General features: G+C 53.4%; 1 protein-coding gene across 1 annotated transcript; it reads right to left on the bottom strand.

Annotated features, from left to right (window-relative positions):
* Window positions 1-629: 629 nt before the first annotated feature.
* On the bottom strand, window positions 630-7408 carry LOC149271665 (zinc finger and BTB domain-containing protein 46-like). Its single transcript, XM_089507222.1, has 4 exons — window positions 6499-7408; window positions 3138-3410; window positions 2510-2685; window positions 630-998 (listed from the first exon to the last, which is right to left on the bottom strand). The coding sequence occupies exons 1-4, from the start codon at window positions 7406-7408 to the stop codon at window positions 630-632; spliced, it is 1728 nt and encodes a 575-aa protein (XP_089363348.1).
* Between the last annotated feature and the right edge of the window lie 12934 nt (window positions 7409-20342).

Here is a 20342-nt window from a genome sequence, read left to right as displayed (position 1 = left end):
TGAGACAGACAGCTCTAAATCTAAGCACTCACAGCCGGTCAGCTACAGCTGTTTAGTTATTTCGGGCTTAACGGCGAGCTGGTCCGGGGCACCCTCTCCCTGCCGGTGGGCAGTCCGCGCTGCATCGTCACGGTAAAAAGTCATTAACGCTCAGGCCTGGTAAAACGTTTGCTCTGTACATGTGATCCGCCGGCCGTGCGGGGAAAGTCTCCTGCTTGCGAACAGGTCGCGGCGCCATGAGGATCAGAGAAAAGACTGGGCCCCGGCAGGCGTCTCACGATGATTGTGGTTCAGCAATCAGAAAATATTAGAAACCTCGGCTTCCTTAAATAAAATGTAAAAAGTACAGCAGCTGGGGGAAGGGGTAAGAAGGTAGCTCCCGGGGCAGGTAGCCCCCGCTGCCATGGCAGAAGCTTGTGTTCAGAGACCAGGTCTCGCTGGCTCCTGCAGCGTACAAACCAACCCCTTTCTCTTCTTCCAAAGCAGGGAGGGCATTAAAAGTACTCGGGGGGGGCAGCCGGCGGTGCCAAGCAGCTCGTGCGCAGCCGGTGCCAACACACAGGGCCCTTCGGTGGTACCGCAAGGAATCCTCCTGCCCTCAGCGTGGTCAGTTTTACAAACGGCCCCCTCTAGGATATCCAAGTGAACTCCTTGAGCCGCCCCCCACTCACTTCGGGGGTGCAGTCCTCTATCTCATCGTCCTCCAGAATGACATCATCCTGCGAGGTCTCTGCTTCCTCCTTCCACTTGATGTCGTCATCCTCCTCCACCCCCATCTCCTCATCCACCTTCAGCTCGTCCACGTCCTCCAGGTAGTGGCCCTCGCCTGCGTACATGGCATCCGGGGAGTGCACTCCGCCGCCGTGGCCCACGCCTCGCCCCGCACAGTCCACGCACACCCCGTGCCTCCTGGAGCCGTGTTTGATGCCCACGCTCGCGGCCGACATGAACACGCGGTTACACACTTTGCACACGTACTTCTTGTCTTTGCTGTGAACCTGGAAAGAGATGACAGGGGCAAACCTTCATTTACATGCGGCACCTTTGGCATCATGTTACACGTGTGTTGAGGTGGGGATTAAATGCAGGCAAAATCATTTTAAGCACTGCGTATGATGTCATGGATTGAGAGAGCTAGGGGTTAAATTACACTATTGCCCCCCCACACACTTGCACCTACATGCCATGCGGTTATTTGCACAGGTGTGCTGACCCCCCCCCCGATCCGGTTACCAGGCTTTGCACCGTCACACGGGGGGGGGGGGGGGGCGACAGATGGCCGTCCAATTACTTGACAGCAGAGGACACTCTCGGAAGGAACCTTCTCGGCTGCCATGGTAACCGTAATACCAGGCTCTTTAATCAGCGGGGTAAGTGGCACCAGCTCCCTGCCCCTCGGCTGGTAGCAAGCGGAGACAGGCGGGCTCCCCGCTCACATGATACACTGTGCCGCTGAGAGAATGGAGCTATCACCATGGCAACCAGAAGAACATTCCTGCTGACTGCCCCACACTTGGCAATAGAATGGCTCCTACACAGTATGGTAGGTGGAACGTATGCGGGATTCACCCCAGTGCCCCCATTAACTGCCCCAAACGCCCCCCATGAGATCGCTGCGCTGTGTGCACCATAGGGTCTGGCTGGCAGTATACTCGGCGCTCCGCCGCGCCAGGCAACGGACATAATTAAAACAGCTCAGATTCCCGCCAGGAATTAAATACCTTCCGGGCGCAAAAATCCAGGGGGCGGGGGTAATCTGATCGCAGACGGGGGGCATGTTGGTGCGGCTGCATCTGGGGCCCCGCCAACAACAAAAACTGCTCCCAGTAATGGCGGTAACCACTGTTTTAACCCTTTAGTGCCACAAGGCTGAGAGCTGACACCGATTAAACTTGCGGGGTTAAACCACCGGAATTGGCCTCGGACTAATTAACACTATTTAAATAGAAGATCTGGAGGAATGGCCCCTGGGCCACGGATGGATGGGCCACACAAGAGACTAAGCGTGAGAGGAGTTGTCTTGCCAGTTGCTTAACCCTTTCAGTGTCAAATGTGTGCTCTTGATTCTAGCGTGGAAAGCGGTCACCCCGGTAGATTGTAAGCTCTCAGGAACACCCTGTTGCCGGTTGGCTTCCCCCCCCCCCCAACACATTATCTGCGCAGCCCGCTGCTTCATTAATAAATCATGTGAGACGAACACAATTCATTCTAAGAGAGACGGGGGGGGGGGGGGCAAACCACAGGAGATATTGGGGTTTATTGGGCTGGGAGGGGCCCCTGGAGATAATGGGGTGCACTGGGTGGGGATCACTGGTCAGTGTCAGGGTCCCGGGGCTCATTTAAACCTCCGGAGTTTAGGATGGGATATCCCTTGGTCCTCCCCATGACTACGAAGCCTGGCACTTAAAGGGTTAAGCAGCATTAAACTGCAGACAGCGTGTGACCCAACTATGCGCATGTAACCTGTAACCCAAAAGTCCCCAGCACAGAGAGGGTTAATGGCCCTTACCAGCGTGTGTCTCTTCATGTGCTCTCTCCGCGTGAACTTTTTGCCGCAGATCTCGCAGGGGTACGGCCTCTCGCCCGTGTGAGACCGCATGTGTCTCTTCAGGATGCACTGGTGCATGGCCGAGAAGCTGCAGTAGGGGCATTTAAACTTCTTCCGGATGACGGTGAACTCGTTAACTGGAGACAAGACAGCGAGATCAGCCAGGCCCCCCAGCACACGTCTCACACGGGGCCCGTATCCGAAACATGTACTAACAACATGTGCTGGCGCCGCGTGTACAAAATACAATAATTACCCCTCTGCCCTCCCCATCCCTCTGCCAACTGCCCCGCGTGATGCCATAAGAAGCCCCTGATATGAGAGGGCAGGGGCTTTCATAGTAAATAAGGGACATGGGGTCCAGACTGCAGGTAGTAACGACATTTATGTACAGACTAAATATTATGACATCATATTTATTACGGCTCATAAGATATTGGCTGTTTACCGCCCGTGAGGGCCACTTTGCAGGCAACTAAACAAATCCTTTATTTGGGGACATGGAGGGTCCCGGCTGCAAGGACCCCCCTTCCACTCACTGGGCCCTAAAAGCTTATGGAAGCGTTTGAGGAAGAAGAGAGGAACTTACGAGACAGCGAGTGGGTACCTTTGGGCAGGTATTCAAACAGGAGGGAGCTCTCCTCGCCCAGCACGTCTGCCTTTAAGGACAACAAGCTGTTCTTGCTGAGGAGCGCGCTGCGCAGGTTCGTCACGCTGGTGATCTGCGGCCTGTCGTCTTTCTCCAGACTGATGTTGTAAGTGGCCTCCCCACCCTGCAGGGACTCCTCGCCCTGCGAGTACAACTCCACACGCTCCTCACGGCTGTCAGAACTGCCCGGCTCAATCACAGTGACATCATCACCTGGGGACAGAGATAGACTTGTATACACAGTGCACTACCCTAATACCCCTGCCAGGGGCAGTATACCCACCCACACCCGACATCAAGTCGGCGCATCGTTCCACCCAAAGCATCTCTTCTAAAACCCGCAGATCCTCTGACATACCCCCTGGGTGGGTATATCTGACCGGCCGTCAGGGAGCGGGGTAAATAAAATGTTAATGTCCAAGCGATGGGGCGAGTAGGAATTGGTTTATCTGCCCTCCCCGCAAAGTGGCTTTTATTACGCGCGGAATATGCCTAGATTTATTTTTAGAGGCGGACGGCGTTACGGAAAATGTCTGAGCGTTAGCCGCGAGCGGACCGGAGGCTCCAGCGGGATCTGCAATGAATTATAGAAGGTTTCCAATAATAGCCCATTGCTTTTTTGAGTGGCTACTCTTTGGCACTGGAAGGGTTAAGATCTAGGCCACGAACGCAGCTGTACAGGAATACGCGGGGTTAATGGTGTCGCAGAGGTCCCGTGACGGGAATTCTGGGCTCGTTACCAGCCTTACAATATAATTAGGGCAGCTATAATCACATGGGGGGGGGCGTTCTCTCCAAGGCCCCCCCGTCTTATTACAGATTATATATAGAGAGGTAACCGAACCTCTGTGGTGCCTGAAAAGCAGCAAGACGGCTGGGGAACAAAGAGAGAGGCAGGAGGGCCGGGGGGCCGAGGCGTGACACCCGGCCTGGAATCAGTCAATTAGTGGATTAAAGAGCTTTATTGCCAAAGCCTGGGCGAGGGGTGGGGAGCGGTGCGCCTGGGCGAGGGGAGGGGAGTGGCGCGCCTGCTCTCCGCCGGGGCCACGCGCTCGTTAAACATCATTTATTTTTCTTTTAATTTAGTTGGGAATAATTCTAGGGCAAAGTTCTAAATTTGGAATGGTCACCATAGAAACCAGTGGAATAATCCCATTTGTTGCTCCTAATTTAGCACTCTGCACCAGAATTGCCCCGGCTTTGCCTCGGTAAACGCAGAAATATCACCGGGGGGGGACGGACACTCCGCGTTTTGGGTTCATCTCTGTAAATAAAGAGAGATCACAGGGAATTTAATTAACGGGATTAAATTAGTGAATTCTGATTGCGGATTATTACACCAGATGCCCGCTGAACTGAGCAGCCACCTGGGTGCGCGGGGGTCTTCAGCGATATATTTATCTGTGTCTGTGAAACCTGTTGTGTTAAAGCCCCGGCAAGCTGGTCCTTTGCAGCCCCCCCAACCGGCTCCCGCCAGATCAGACGGCACCCGCCAGATCAGATACCGGGAAACCGTCAGACTTTATACGGCAGCCTCTGTGCCCAGCGCTGCGGGTAACCTGCGTCGGCTGCAGAGGGTTCTGGGTAATGTTTGTTTGATTCGGCGTGGAGGGGGCTGCAGCTTTGCAGCTGGAGGAGCGAGGGGGCTGCACGGAGACTGGAGATGGGGGAGTCTGAGAAACTTTGAGGGAGGAGAGGTCTCACTGGGGTCAGGAATTTTGGGGAGGACTGAGGATGGCAATTTATCTTGGTGGGGTCAGTGAAGCTCTGTGACCTGCCCCCTGGGGGGGTGTGAAGAGATCATCTTCCACATTAACCCCCAACCTGCCTCAGGGGCTCTTAGTACACAATTACTGGAGCAGAGGCACTAAATCCCGGGATTCCCAGTAAGAATGCGGGGACTGAGCTCAGTATATAATGCCATGGGCTGGGGGGGGGCGTTGGGTTAGACTAAGGGGGGTAATATCTGCCAGACCCTCCCAGCTGTAACTGGGAGAGACACCTGATGCCTCAGGGAGGAGCAGCCAGGGCATCAGGGAGCCTCCACATCCCATATTACAGGCAGCTCCATGGCAACGGCCCTCGGAGAGAAAGGGCCAGGGGAGACACTGACAAAGCTGCGGAAGTTAACTCATTATGAGCTGAGTGTGCGCAAATACACAAAGGGTTAAAGCTGCGGACAGTCACCGGTCTCCTCTGTCCCCTCAGCTGACTATAAACTAGCAGAAAGGGTTAACACTCCTCGCATGTACAGTAAGGCACTCAGAGAGGCAATGGGGAGTAGTGGATACAGGTAGCCTGCAGTCATGCCGTTTGTATGAGACCGGGGGGGCACCGGCACTCAGTACCCATCCGTTACAATAAGGTTTATGTCGAAGATGAGAAACAAGACCACCTGCTCCTCACCCCCCCTCCTCGCAGAGAGCACGGGAGGGCAAAATGACACATAATAACTAATCATTTTATACTGATTGTCATTGCAAGTGTTTTTGCCTGCAAAGCTTGCGATCTAACTCACGGTTATTGCAAGTGGTTAGGGCTTCTCTCCCAGGCGTTTATGTGATCCCAGGGGGGTGAGGGTTAAAAAGCAGTGAATTTACCACAACGGGAGGGGGAGCGGAGGGAGAGTCTGGGGGAAAAGGAATGCGGGGTGGGGATAAAAACCACTGAGCCTTAAACCTAAACCTTCAGCACATCGCACCGTGCAGCTCATCGCTCTACAGCTCCCGGGAGGTTCGCTGCCCCATGGGCTGCTCTGCTGGCTAAAGGGTTCTTCTTGGGGCTCTTTTTGTACCCACAATAACATATTAATATAACGAGGCTGGCGGGAGTCTCTGACCGGGGGGGGGGGGATGTTTGCGGTTGCCAGGAGCGGGCGGTGGGAGATCTAGGGGTTGTCGGAGAATAATAAGCTGGCGGGGAGCGTTCGGACACCTGACCCGTAAGCTCTGGCACACCCAGTAAACCCTGCGCGGCCTGGATAATCCCGTGGGTTTAATGCATTAACCTAACGAGATCCCAGGGAAGGTCTTCACTAACTAGCTGCTAATAACCGGACAACCCAGCACAGGATTCACGTCTCCATGGAAACTAACAGGTCGCAGACCCGCAAGAGGAGCGCAGAGACAGACGCCAAACCCGGCTCTGCCACACCCAGCTTTTACGCAAACTCCAGCCGATTGGCTCCCAAAGGCTTACGGGACTTTGCATGTTTTTCTATGTCGGCCTAATAAAAAGCATCACCTCGGACTAAAGACCCCGTTTAAGCAAAGATACCCCACGCCACGGGCGGCACACTTACTGGAGTTGTCCTGGGCGCCATACTGCCACTGCGTGCTGCTTATGTAGGAGGGTTCCGGGGAGCCGCTCCTGCAGTTGTCCACCATCTGTTGGGTGATGTGCCGGACGGTCTCCTTGTTCTTCCTGTTCTTCCTTCTCCCCGAATGCGGCCAGCCCTCCCCCGTTTCCACGTATGACGCGTTGGCCTCCCCCTTGGCGGCTCCCGTGTAATGCGATGGGGAGATCTGCTCCTCCTTGATGCGCATTGCCCCGTAGCACAAGTCTCCGGCCCACACGGAGGATACCTCGTCTTGGCTGTCCCCCTTCTGCTCGGCGTCCTCCTTCCCATAACTGCTGCCCCCCTCGTGACAGCTGGCGATGGCCGAGTCTCCCGACGAGTTGGCCGGGCTTGTTCTCCGCGCCAGCCACGGGGAGATGCTGCGTCCCGCTACCACGGCGGATAGGATGGCCTCGGCGCTGCTGGACGGGGCGCCCATGTCGTAGTCCGCCAGCTCGTCGGACGTCTCGGACTTGATGCTGATGTCCAGCGCGGCTTTGATGAAGCTGTGGCAGGCCTGGACAATGTCCGTCATCTGCAGGTAGCTGGCGGCCGACATCACCTCGATGACGTTCTTGCTGGTCAGCGCCAGGTGAGCCGAGTACATAAAGTCTATGATGGCCTTGAAGCCCTGAGCCGTGACAATGTCCAGTTGGGTGACCGTCGTCTGCTCCGACGTCTTCTGCACCTGGCAGTAAAGAGTCTTGAAGTAGCGGCTGCTTCCCAGGAGGACATTTTTGTGCGCCTTAAATACCTTTCCCTCCACCACGATGCAGACGTCGCAGAGGATCCCGTGCTGCCGCTGCTCGTTCAGTTGCTGCAGCAGGTGCCGGTAGTGGGACGGAATTTCCATGTCCTCCTTCCGGTTATTCATTTGTGAAAGTCTTTGGTTTGTCTTCGTCTCAGATCGCTGCGGAGAGAGCAGAGGAGGGTGAATACAACGAGCACTCGGACTGTCAGCTCCTAATACACAACCAGGACGGGCTCCATCCAACCAGACTAGAGTGTGAGTTCCTGGGACCTGCAAGCTTCTGCTTAGACCAGGCTTTAAGTCCTTCAGTGGATTAACCTGTTACCTGCTTCCCGCGTCTTGCTCACAAAACCCTTGAAAAAGTTTTCTCTAAAAACAATCTCTTGGCCTAAAGTTGAGGGTCCCCCCCCAATACTAAATGGATCAGGGCCGGGAATCCACAGGATCACTCGGATCACCTGCAGCCCCCCTGTCTGTCGTGGGAGGGGAACAATACCTTCCTCAACCATCCAAACATACTTAGGAGTCTGAATCCAACCACAGAGCCGCATTCCAGAGAGAACATCAAAGGGGGCAAAGCAGCCACCCTGCCCCTCCTCCGCCCCCCACCCTACCGGTGCCGAAGCCACCCCCAGGATAGGAACAGAGGCAGAGGGGGGGGCAAAAAGAGGGATCTATAGAAAACAGTAAGGAGAGAACAGGGGCAGGAAAAGGGGGCAAAAAAATACAAAAGTTTGTTATCCTCTAATAGGCATGGATTTACATCCCACGGAGATTTAGGGCCACGGGAGTCCAAAAAGGCAATTAACCTTATGAGCGAGACCCCCAATCACAGGTAACGGGCCCAACATCTAGCAAGCAAAACGGAGGGGGTAATAAGACAGGGTGTATCCGGCCGGCCACTCCGCAGACACCTGTTACCCCGTCGTGGGGGGGGGGGGTCGGTGCAGGGGATCTCGCTCTTCGCCTTCCCAATTTATTTCCACATCCCCTTAAAGAGCAAACAGGTAAGCGTGATACCTATACCTACCCCACAGGACACATGCGAGTTACACGCCGGGGAGATCCCATATAACAGTAATAAAAAAAATAAAAAAACCTAGATATTGTAAAATAACCTAAATTTCACATGTTTTGCTCTCAGAGGCATTTCTACAGCTATGGAGCGTGTCCTGCGCCCCCCGAAGTGTCCGGAAAGGGTTGAGATCGGGAGCTGTACGTGAGACAGGGGGGGTTTCATAGCGTCCGACGCCACGAGCACGCAGGACGCCACGAGCACGCAGGACGCCACGAGCACGCAGGACGCCACAAGCACGCAGGACGTGAGCCCCTGCGGCAAACACAGAGCCAGGCTCACAGACAGCAGAGCATCGCGCCAGGACCACAGGCCAAACCCCTAACCCTGCATTCTACAAGAGACACACCCATTAGATTGTCAGCTCTTGAGACGCCAGGTTCACAGTTGGCCACATTTCTAATCCGAGCTTAGAGTCCTTACCCAGCGAAAGTCCTCGGTACCCTTCAGTAGCGGAGGCCGTGATGAGGCGTCAGACGCGAGGGTGTCATTCTCCGGAGTGAGAGAAGTCTTGATAAGCCCTGGAACAGATTACAAGGAGAGTCATGTGACATGATCCCTGCCACGGTGCAGCGGGGGGTGGACGCCGGGATCCCCGTTACCGCAAATACCACCACAGCGGGGCGACAGCGTTTATTAACTCCCTCTTGTGTTCAAAATAAAATATTTCCCAGCATGCACCTGACACACTTTTTCTGATTGGCTAAACACCGACAACTGGTTCAGGACTCGGCAGAGAGCAGGCCCGTTGGATGTGGCATTATGAAATGTTGGTAACGATATCTCATCATTTGTAATAAAGCCCCCAAACCGCACCCCTTCCCCGGGGCAGATACCAGTAGCCAGTCTCACTGGGAGAGACTCCCGGCAGGGGGCAGTTTGCGTGCAGCCCGGTGGTGCCACATTATACAGATCCCGGGGTCATTATATACCCGTGTGCCCCGTCTAATTAGTTAATTTGATTGAAGCAAACGAACAATAAGGCCAAGTCTCCTGCCCAAATCCACCCGGATAGGACTTCCATGATTTATTCCACCCCATTAATGGCAGAGTCTCTCTCCGAGAGGAGGAGCAGGAAGAAGGCAAACTCAGGACACGCAGGGGGGGTTAATGATGCGGACTTTGCCATGACAGACTGCAAGGGGCAACAGAGTCTGCTTCATACCCCTGGGCATTTCACTAGGAACTAAGACACGGGGGGCATGCCGGGCTAATAAAACAGGCACACGAGCCAGGCAGGTGGGTTTAGGAAACAGACTTTATTTTAAAGCCACATTTAAAAAAAAAAAAAGGACCCCTTAAGAGAATTTTAGGAGCGGAGGCACCAACAAATGCCGCAGTGATGTATAACAGGCAGGCAGTCTGCCCCAACACACCGATGCTCTGTAACGTGCTGCAGGGTGGGGAGAGGATGCCACGGCTGGGAGGCAAGGGACTGTCCCAACTTCCTCTTGGGTGGAAGGAGCTGCTTAGGTGCATGTGCCCCCCCTCCCCGGCTGGGGCACATAATCCCGCACTGGGGCTTCCTGCCCAGCAGCAGCGCATACGTCGGGGCTAGTAATACGATAACCACATCTCCCGCTGTACAAACAGCGAAACGCGGGGGGCACAGGAGATGTGACAGCCCCCACCCAACGCAGGGGGCATCTATTCTAAATATACCCTCTTCTGAAAGCGATATATTTACTCTTTGGAATTCGCTGCGTTACCAACGCCACCCACAAAGCCCCCCCCCAAACCCCAGATTCAGAGCATTTCTGGGTATTTTGGGGGGAATTCAGCGTTTCGTCTCCAACGGAAATCTGCAAACGGTAGAAAACTGATGTGTTAATATCACGAAGCGCGTCACCGAGCCAAAGTCATTCAGAGATGTTGGAAAGTCTGCCGGGAAATCCAAGATGGCGGTGGTTTCCTGCGGACCCCTTTTGGGTCATGTGACCATTACACGCATCTGTAACCGTAGCCATCAGAAGAAAAACTTTGCTTAATGTGTCCGAATAGAAATTCAGTCCCAAGCAGGTTATATGCCCCCCACATACACCCCCCTGACGCGGGGGCTGGTGATTTCCACAATCCGCAAATCTATACATCAGTCCGGGACCACACGCCAGAGGGCCCGCCACCGGTAACTGGAGCACAACACTAAATATTATTCTTCAGTGAAAAAATACCGCGATTGGCGGGGTCCGGGGTACAGAATACCCCCGGGGGCAATCACTACTTCCAGGGGGGAAAACCATGGACCGTATTTATCACCGCGGCGGAACGATAGCCTTTCTGGTGCGATATATTATACGGAGAGCGTAGAGAAACCAGTTTCACTGGTTGCTATGGCGACTGCTCCAAATTTAGTACTTTGACCCAGAAGTGCCCCAGTTGATGATAAAGACACCATAGCCCCCCCCCGACAGATGCGAGACCCGCAGGGATCCAAATCACTTCCAAGCGGCCTCCCCCTCTCCCGGTACAACCGGCCCCCCACTAGTGGCTGACACTGGGTATCACCCCACACACAAGGGGTATGATGGGGCTTTGTCTCCTAAATGGTTTAATCCGGTATCTTAATTCTCAACGTGTCATCGATTTAGGTTTTAATCCAGCGAAGAAACGGGAAGAAAGTAACAGAAATGTGCAAACTGTATAGAAAGCGACGGCGTGCGCATGCGCAGCACACCTGCTGGAGAGACGCTCACCAAGTGCACCTGACGCATCACCCCAACAACCCCTCCGTAAGCACAAGGCACAAGTATATAGTGGGTCCGAGTACCACCTGCCCTCAGGGCAATTGTCTTTATGGAGTTACCCTCCGACTGTTCCCAGGGTGACTGTTTATCCGGCAAAGTCCCGGCCTGAAATATCCCTTTTTGGAGGTTATGGGGAGGAGGGGGAGGGGAGGAAGGGGAGATAGGTTTGGGGGAAAAGAAGGGGGGGAGGCAGATGGAAAAATTAATGAATGGGTAGAGAACAAGGACAACAGGAAGACGGGGGAGGTGAACGCGGTGGGGCAAAGACAAGCAAGGAAGGTGATATGGCAGGAACAGGGAGGAGGTCCACCCCGGGCATTCTGCCCCTCCTCAGTGCCAAGTGCCCCTCCTAACCTGCTTACCCCAAAAAGGGAAGGGAAAAAAACGGTAATGGCACGCTTAATACCCACAACCCCTCCCCGAAATAAACCCACCCTATGCCAAATCTAGAGATCCCCGATCTACAGCAGAGCCCCCCAAACTTACACCCCAAACAAAACCATTAATACACTGAGAGAGACACCCCCAAACCGATACACAGACCCCCTTAAACAGAGAACCCCAAACCCCCCAAAACAGAGACCCCCAAACCCAGATACACAGACACCCCCAAAACAGAGAAAGACCCCAAACCCAGATACAAACACCTCCAAAACAGAGAACCCCCCAAACCCAGATACACATACCCCCCAAAACAGAGAGGGATCCCAAGAGAGTAAACCCTAAAACAGAGCAGATACTCAACTGAAACCCCCGAGGCAGAGAACCCCAAACCCGGATACACAGGCACCCCAAAACAAATCAGGATTCCCGAATCTAGATACACACAGACCCCCCAAAATAGACCAGAGAAGCCACAATTACCCCCAGGGCGGATACAGGAGCTCGGAGGAGCCACAACTACTCCAAACAGCAGATTTGGTACCCCAGAGGGGCCACAATTAACCCTTACATCAGATACAGTTACCGAGAGGGACCATAAATACCCCACAGAGCATATACAGGAGCAAAGAGGGGCCACAGGTACCCCGCGGACCAAAAACAAGAGCCCAGAGGGGCCACAATTATTCAAATAACAGAGGAGTCCAGAGGGGTCACAATTACCTCAAAGAACAGAGGAGCCCAGAGGGGCCACAATTACCTCAAAGAACAGAGGAGCTCGGAAGGGCCCAGAGAGGCCACATATAACCTGCCTGTCAGCTTCACTAGACCCCAGCTGAGCCGGGAGTGTTCGCTGCGCAGCCTGTACCTGTCTCCCTGCCGTCCCCGGTTTCCAGTCACTGTCGCTTGGTGTCTGTCCGTGATGCGCGCTCGCGACACTGTCAGACGGCGCGGGGGGCGGAGCCAGGGCGGGACCTTGGAGGAGCCGCCGATGGGCGGGGCGTCTGGAGACTCAGACAGGCTCAAAACCCCGCCCTCTGCGCGCTGCAATTGGTTGAGTGGAATACCGCAGCCGCGTTCCCCTCCCGCAGTAGGCGGGGCAAACCAGGGAGGGCGTGAATGACTGGCAACCACGCCCATACTCTTGGGATTTATTGGTTACAATTACCTTTACTGAGACGCCCATACACAACATGGCCCCGCCCACGTGTCAAAACCATAGAGGGCGGAGATTATCTGTGATGAGAGGTAATCAGCGTCACGTGGGCAGTTCAGGGGGTCATGTGACTATGGAGATGCCATTCAGGGTCAGTGTCATGTACCCCTGTTGGGCACTGGCGGCTGGAGCTACCCTTCCACCTGCCCCCAGGGGCTATTGCCCCGTCTATATTTATTTAATGGGGTACACTGAGAGGGCAGTAATAGTTGGGGGAATACCCCCTTTATATAATATTTGTATAATTAGCCTTGGTTTTTTAGGCATGGGCCCCTGTAATCCCACTGCTTGGGGACACCAAGTACCCCGGGCCACCCTGTCTATTACCATCCTCTGTCACTGTCACAAATGGGCCAACCCCCTGTTGTACTGCGCTCTGGTCTACGTTGGCACTGCATGCATTCATTCTGGTGAAAACACCCTCCCCCCCATGAAGCCAAACAGCGGATCTCATGTTGGGTTAAATCTTTCCGGAATACGTTTCCGTTCGGGTTTCTGTAGGGATAGAAGTGCTGTTCATGGTGTGTTGTATCAATAAAGTTATGTTTATTATTATTAATATTTATGTTTTTTTATGATTTGCGGCATTGGAACCATTCCCAACATGTGCATCAAACGCCCCAAACGTTGTGTCCCCCCCCCCCAGGCTTTTCCCGGGATGCAGGTGAGGATGACGCCCGGAGCAGTCGAACCCCATAAAGAGCAGTGCTGTGCAAAAGGGGGAAAAGTGATGCAGTAACCATAGCAACCAATAGGCTATTCTTGCTGATGGTTGCAGCGTTTTCTGTGCGAGGCTCTGAGAATGAGGTTTATTTCACGCAGCCTCCCCCCATGCTATGCAAGAGTTTTAATTAGCACTGTCACCGGGCCGGCGGGAGTATGGGACGGGTAATAAGATTGGGGAGGAAAAAATAAGGAGGTTAATTATAAAAGGTCGGTGGGGGGGGTAAGAATAATATGGGGAGGCTGGAAAGGAAAAAAAATAGATTGTGACGGCAGGAAATAAAAATAACACAAGGGCCACATATGAAAACGGGGCCAAAAATTCAGAGAAAAGGGGAATTTGACTAAATATTGCATATTGGGCTGCGGAACGGGGCAGACTAAGGCATACGTGGGGGGTAAATAATGTAATAAAAGTACCCTGAGAGTACAGGGTCCCAACTTGGGGCAGGTGCTTTTTTTGAAGTGCCAGACAGGTAACCAAATATATATATATACATGCTACAAGGGTTAACTAAAGGGTTAAAAGAGGAAGTCCTTGTCATGTACACTCACTCCGGTGAGTGAACGCTTGGATATATCTTACACCTTACACATCCCAACTAAGCCTCTAATCAATAAATGATAGCAGCCATTCCTGTGCCCCATGAGCCATACGGGGTAAATGTGGCCCCGCATGCCCCGACCCCCCCCCCCCAGTGTTATTATATTGTTCTCTCACTATATTGCTCGTAAAACCTGTTTAATTATTTTTGTTGCCCAAACCCTCTCATTAGCCCCCTATGTATCCCCCGGCAGGTACCTGTGACTCGAAGGGTTAAGCAGGCTCTGCCCAGTGGGTGGTTGGGGATAACGGACTGGGATAAAGGTTACAGGGTGGGAGCTTGTGGGGGGTGGGGGGCTGAGAGAGCGTCTCAGGGATCTCGTTGGATTCCTGGGGCCGTGGGAGGGACGCGTCAGGGCTATAATTTTCCAGAGCGCAGGGAGTGGGGAGACAGGGAGGGGGGTAATTACCAGCCGGCTGCGGTCTATACCTTTACCCTGTAATATTCTGGGCAGGTATCGCGTGTGAGCGTCTGCATGCGCGTTTCTTTATATAAAATAATTTATGAAACTGCCCCAGCCTACCCCAAGCAGAAAGGGATCAAACGAATGGGGGGTTCAGGGTCTGCGAGGGGTAACAGAGAAACGCAGCGTGAACATGTGAAACGCATCGGGGTCCCGGGTTTAATGTGTCTGTATCTCGCATGTAATTTAGTGTTTCTGAATAACATGCAGACAGTCCTCGGGATGTGAGATAAAGCTAACGACGCGCATGTCTGCCAGGGCAGATATAACCCCCCCCCCCCCCCGTTACCTGCCCTGCACCCAATGCACCTAATACCCGGCTGTAACTGTAGATGCCTGCGTGGGGGAGGGGCGCTGGGGCTGTAGGTCACCCCCCACCTTATATTAGACTTAACCTGACAAGTCTCCTGCGTCCCTTCCTCCCTCGCCGGCTGCACAGGTTGCTCCTCCGGCACCGGACTGGCCAATGCAGGAAGGCACTGGGCTCAGAAAGGGTTAACGCGTCCTCTTTTTTGGGGGGGTTTCAAAGGATGTGGGGGGCAAATACAGGGAGTACGGAGCCCAAATTGCCCCCGGATTGTATGTCAGGCTTTGAGCAAAGTGTGCGTTGGGTAAATGTGAGCGTTGCGGGGTCCCTCCAGCCATCTGCTCTCTCATTTTGCATCCGCCGTCATTATACTTTTTGGCAATCGCAGGAAAATTCTGTCGTTTGTCCGTTTCCTATCAGCCCAGCTCCATGCTGCCCCCCCCTCCTAATAACCCGCTGGGGGTCCCTTCCTACCCCCCATGCCTGCCCACCACGCAGAGATCTGTCAGCTTCCTCTAGGAGATAAGGGGGACTTCCTCCCGTGCCAGAGTGAACCGGATGGGACCATCCCTATTCCCCGAATTCCTACGTCCCGGGGTAGAAAAATGGAAACCAGAGGGGAACTCTGACTCACACCCCACCTGGCGGCGCTCACACGGGGCCCTGAGACCGCTTTATAATCACATCAGCACACGCTTAAAACACGCATGAAATTAGCCCACATGAAACCCGACTTAAACCGGGGCCGCTGTCTGCGAAACCCAACCATCCCGAAGCGCCATCATATTCTGCAGCGCTGTACTAAACCAGACACAACGAGTACAACATCATATCCTTGGGACAGAAGGTTAGGAGGCGCCCTGGTCAAAGGAGCTTACAATCTACATAATGAGCTTTATAACATGCGCCCTGGGACAGCTTAGAGCTCAGCGTTAATCAAATCAAACTTTTTAAATGCCGAAATGTGACACCCCCAGTCCGTACCCCGCCATTCAACATGTGAGGAGGTATGCCCAGCACCCAATCCATGCCATCCGCGAGACAGTAAAGGTACCTCAGACGCCCTGCCAGCCCCCCTTATATCTACTGGGCACATTGCCGTCTTATAGGGATCCATTACCCCTCCTGCCTAAAATGAATATGTCTCCCCTACCCACAAACCTGCCCCTCCTGCCGCTACCTACCTGCGCCTTATATACTAGCCTTTATGTTTTGTATGAAGTGTAAGCTCTTTGGGTCAGAAGCCTATTTCTGTAGTCACATCCTGAGATACCACTATTATATAGCAGTATCCACCCCTCAGCATTCAAGGGGTTAATCACCAAGGGACCAGGGGGTGACAGGATGAGGGCAGATTAGGAACATGGTCCATATGGCAGATGGCTCTGGAGAGATAGGGGGTGTGGAGTGGAGAAGAAGCCCACCTTCTGTAAGGAAAGAGAGCAGGAGGGGGCATTTCTACTCTCAGCAGATGGAGGGGGCATCAGATCATCGTTAACTCTTTCACCCCCCTACGGGGGCTGTAGTGTAACACCGTATTTTCCAATCATTGATGTCATCGATCCCATCATGTGGCCGACGGGTTACCCGGGTTTCATGTGTTCGCCCCGTTAACGGCTCTTATTTGGCATACGGGAAGCGGTGGGTTTATTGCGATGAATTCCGAGAGGGGGAATTTGGTGCAGAAATGACCTTCCATCCACCCCCACACCTCATTGTCAGACATGTGACTCCGGGAAGGTCCCTTCCGATTGGGATGAAGAGGCAGCATCTGAAGGAGCTCGGGGTGTTGTGAGACGGCTGCTTGTATAGGGGCTGACGGCGCCTACACGGGTCTATAGGTGCTGTCTGTCTGACAGGTGTAAGGATATGAAATGCCCTTTTTATGATACCGGGGTAACATGGCCGGTGCGTGAATGTAAACCATTACGAGTGATGGACAGGTCCCAGTACATATATATATATATACAGTATATATACGATGTGACTCGTCGCCCCTCCTATTTCAGGAAGCCACCATACCATTCCTTTGTCCCTCCTCTAACCCCCTTCCTTCTGCCCCCTCCCGTCTAAACCCCCTTCTTTCTGCCCCCTCCCGTCTAAACCCCATCTTGCGCAGATGCAGGGCGGCAGTGGGCTTGTGGCAAGCCGCTGAAGGGTTAATAGCACATCTCTCATTCTACCTTCCCCCAGCCTCTTCCACTCTCTGACCTTTCCACTAATATCTTTCCTCTCCACCCCCTTCTTATCTCTCCCTGGGGCTGTTTCCCCCTTCCTCCCTCCACTCCCTCCCATCCACACACCAGTTTCTATTCCTGGTTGGTGCGCGGCGGCGCTGACCCCCTTCCCTGCTCTGCCCAACACGCTGCTTCCTCAAGGAGGGGGACAGGGGGCTGCATTCTGCGTACCAGTCTGTGTGTGTGTGGGGGGTAGTTGGCATCACAGAGGGGGCTGTAAAGTCGTAAGGTGCAGAGACGGCCGTATCCCCCCCCCCCCGTAACACTGGCAGGACCCCTTACAACCCCAGCAGTAATGAGTATCACACACCTGCGGCCCCTGACACCGTCAAGAGCCCGGCTGTCCTCAGAGAACGGGGGGCTATTTGTCTTCATAAACCCACTGACCTGACGGGAGCCGCCGGCGGGCTGTCAGAGATTGTCTCATTTCTCCCGCATCGCACTCGGTTTCTGCACCATCACCCCCCACCCCAACATCCACTACCCTTATTCTCTCGTCATACTGGTGGCTCTTGAAGGCACGGGGTACACAAGAGCTGACAATCTAATCATGGATGTCAAGATAATGGTTTTCCGGAGGCAGCAGGAACAGGACCTGTCGAGCCCGCGGCCCGTTAGCGGGGTCAGTAAAGGAGGCTCTAATGTACGGTTCCGTCATGTAGATGGATCTAGATCTGTCTGGCAGATGCTGAGTACACTGCAGGCAGCGCTCTCGTCATCTCCTCTGTCTTAATACCCGATGGTATGACCCCGCAGCTCATCATTAGCCTGCCGTCAGCCGGAAATCATGTAGGAGTCGGAGTCAAATCTAGAATACTTACTAAAAACAGAGACGTTGGAGAGAGATCTTTCCACTGGAAACCACAGCGGTCTCTTCTTAACATTATTATTTCTAGTGTATCTGTTAATATGTCAGGTTTAACCCTTTATCTGGCACAGGTTATCTGCCTTAATAAATGCAGGATTAACGAACATGCGCAGTGCATGGGGGGCTGGTGCCCTTAGGGCTCGGCTGAAAGAAGGGGGGAGTGTGGCGTTGGCCCTCTGTTCACCTGGAATATGGGGGGGACACCTGGAGGGGGAAGGAATTTGCAGGGTCACGGCAGGAATGAGACCTCCTGGAGGGGATGGGGGGGGGGACTGGAATTTGACTCCCAGAAATAAAGATCCCATTCAGTCCCGTTTGGGAGCCCCGGCTCAGTGACTACAAACCCAACACGGGGATAACGTTATCAGGACTGGCTCAGACAGCGCAGGTCTGTATGTAGTGTAGGGGATGTGATTGTGTTATCAGGACTGGCTCAGACAGCGCCGGGTCTGTATGTAATGTAGGGTATGTGACTGCGTTATCAGGACTGGCTCAGACAGCGCAGGTCTGTATGTAATGTAGGGGATGCGACTGCGTTATCAGGACTGGCACAGACAGCGCCAGGTCTGTATGTAATGTAGGGGATGTGACTGCGTTATCAGGACTGGTTCAGCTATCTCCTGGCAGTGAACTGGTTAAACAGGTGGGGATGAGAAACTTCCCTAAATGAATGAAGGGGAAGCTGCAGCGACCGGCTATTTTAGGGACCCAGAAAGGGGAAGACTGGGGTGGAGAAAAAAAAAGAGGAATACCTGCATCCCCCCCGCCCCCACCTGCATGCGCGGAGGAGGGGGGCTAAAACGCTATGAAAGGCGCCTAATTTGGGAAAATCCAGTAGTTTTTTAAGTGGGTAAAAACCAGTTAAACCAGTATGTGCAGAGCCTCCCTGCCCCAAATCCCGCGGGGTTATTAAATCAGTCGCCTCCTCGCCAAGTCCCTCAGTGTGGGAGCCGAGTGCTCTCTGCCAGCGACTTTCAGGCAGTAAAGGGTGCATACGCCAATAAGAGCCCCCTTTATGTGAGACCCCTACAGGCAGCGGGGGAGGGGGTATACACAAGAGACCCCTTTAAAGAGGTTTTATTTTAAATATTGACCCTTGTTATGCCAATCAATCCCCCACCACAGGCAGCGGGTGACATTCCCGAGCCCCCCAGGGACTCATTACTGTTTATGAAGGGAGGGGGAAACCAGATTTGCCCCACAGCCTGCGAGGATAAGAACGGCTTCGAGGCCATCTTTCATTAAACACTTCTTCCTTCCAATGGCCGAGGGGGTTTCTTTGAAATTGTTTTCGCCTGGAGCGTTGAAAGAGACCCCCGACGTTAGGTGTCATGGAACGCAGCTCCATGCAAGTTGTATGTGCACCGGATGCGTGTTCAGCAACAGGGAAGGGGTTAATAGGACCACGCATCCCATTCACACTAATGGGAAGTTGGGCTAAGGGCTAGCAACCTATGGTTCTCTTGCACTACAACTCCCGAAGCCCTTGGCCAGCCTACAGAAGCATACTTTACCCTTTAGATTGCAAGCTCTGCTGCGCAGCAGCCTCCGCACTTCATAGAGCAGCGCTCTCGTATCTGTAGGCGATAGCGAAAGAAACAATGATAAATAATGTTATTTTAGTTCCTCTAACGCTTCCCTTTTTTTAATCCGCTCCATGCTACTGACATGCAGTCCTTCATATGTTCCAGACACGTGACGGCACCTGTTACCTATGAGAATAAGCGTGTTATTGCACACGTATGAGTACATGACGTTGTCAACCCTACTAATGACCTTAAGAGGTTAATTGGCTGATTTCCTACGGGGCATGAGGGTATCTGTGGACAGCTGATCCCCCCCATGAATGTGCGAGAGGCTCACCGTATACACAAACCCAACAACCCAACTCCAATAAACGGCTTGGGTCCCTCCACTAGCCCCCCATACCCTCCAGAACGAAACCCCCCTGACCTGCAGCCCTGCGCCCCCTATATCTCTGCTCTCATTTCCAGAGACAAAGCCAACGTGGTAAAGTTGATGATTATTGTCTGACGGATGTATAATGGATTGCAAACTTTTGAGGCCACCTCGGGCTCTTCTTCAGGCATATTATCTATAAAATGCCTAGATAGTCTGGAAAGCTTGCAATCCATTATACGTCCGTCAGCCAATAAATGGATCATCTTTCCTGAGTGTCTTTCTATGGCTGACACGGTAAGGCTCTATATCTATTCAAATACTCCTCTAACCGCCATGTTCGCCCGGCTTATACTGTAATGAGGGACTGGTTAAATTAAACAGGGACACTTGAGAGGTATATCACCGTTCCGAACAGTGTATCCGGTATGGGGTATTCCTGTCTATACATTGTCGGAGAACAGGAGCCCTTTATGCGAATCTGCTGGCTCCAATAAAATGGTTCCTCGGATGGGGGACACGAAGCGACGGGAGGAGAG

This window comes from Sceloporus occidentalis, unplaced genomic scaffold (genome assembly GCF_023333645.1).
Source record: "Sceloporus occidentalis isolate IW3139 unplaced genomic scaffold, rSceOcc1.0.p SCAF_475, whole genome shotgun sequence".
Classification (NCBI taxonomy): Eukaryota; Metazoa; Chordata; class Lepidosauria; order Squamata; family Phrynosomatidae; genus Sceloporus; species Sceloporus occidentalis.
Note: the sequence above shows the minus strand (reverse complement) of the source record. Positions and strands in the feature narration are given on the sequence as shown.

Bases quoted from the DNA above. Each gene is read 5' to 3' on its own strand.
- LOC149271665 (XM_089507222.1), bottom strand. From the start codon at position 7,408: ATGAATAACCGGAAGGAGGACATGGAAATTCCGTCCCACTACCGGCAC. The intron at 3,411-6,498 runs GTAAGTGTGCCG...CTCTGTCCCCAG, and splicing joins TGGCGCCCAGGACAACTCCA to GTGATGATGTCACTGTGATT. The intron at 2,686-3,137 runs GTAAGTTCCTCT...TCTTGTCTCCAG, and splicing joins AGGTACCCACTCGCTGTCTC to TTAACGAGTTCACCGTCATC.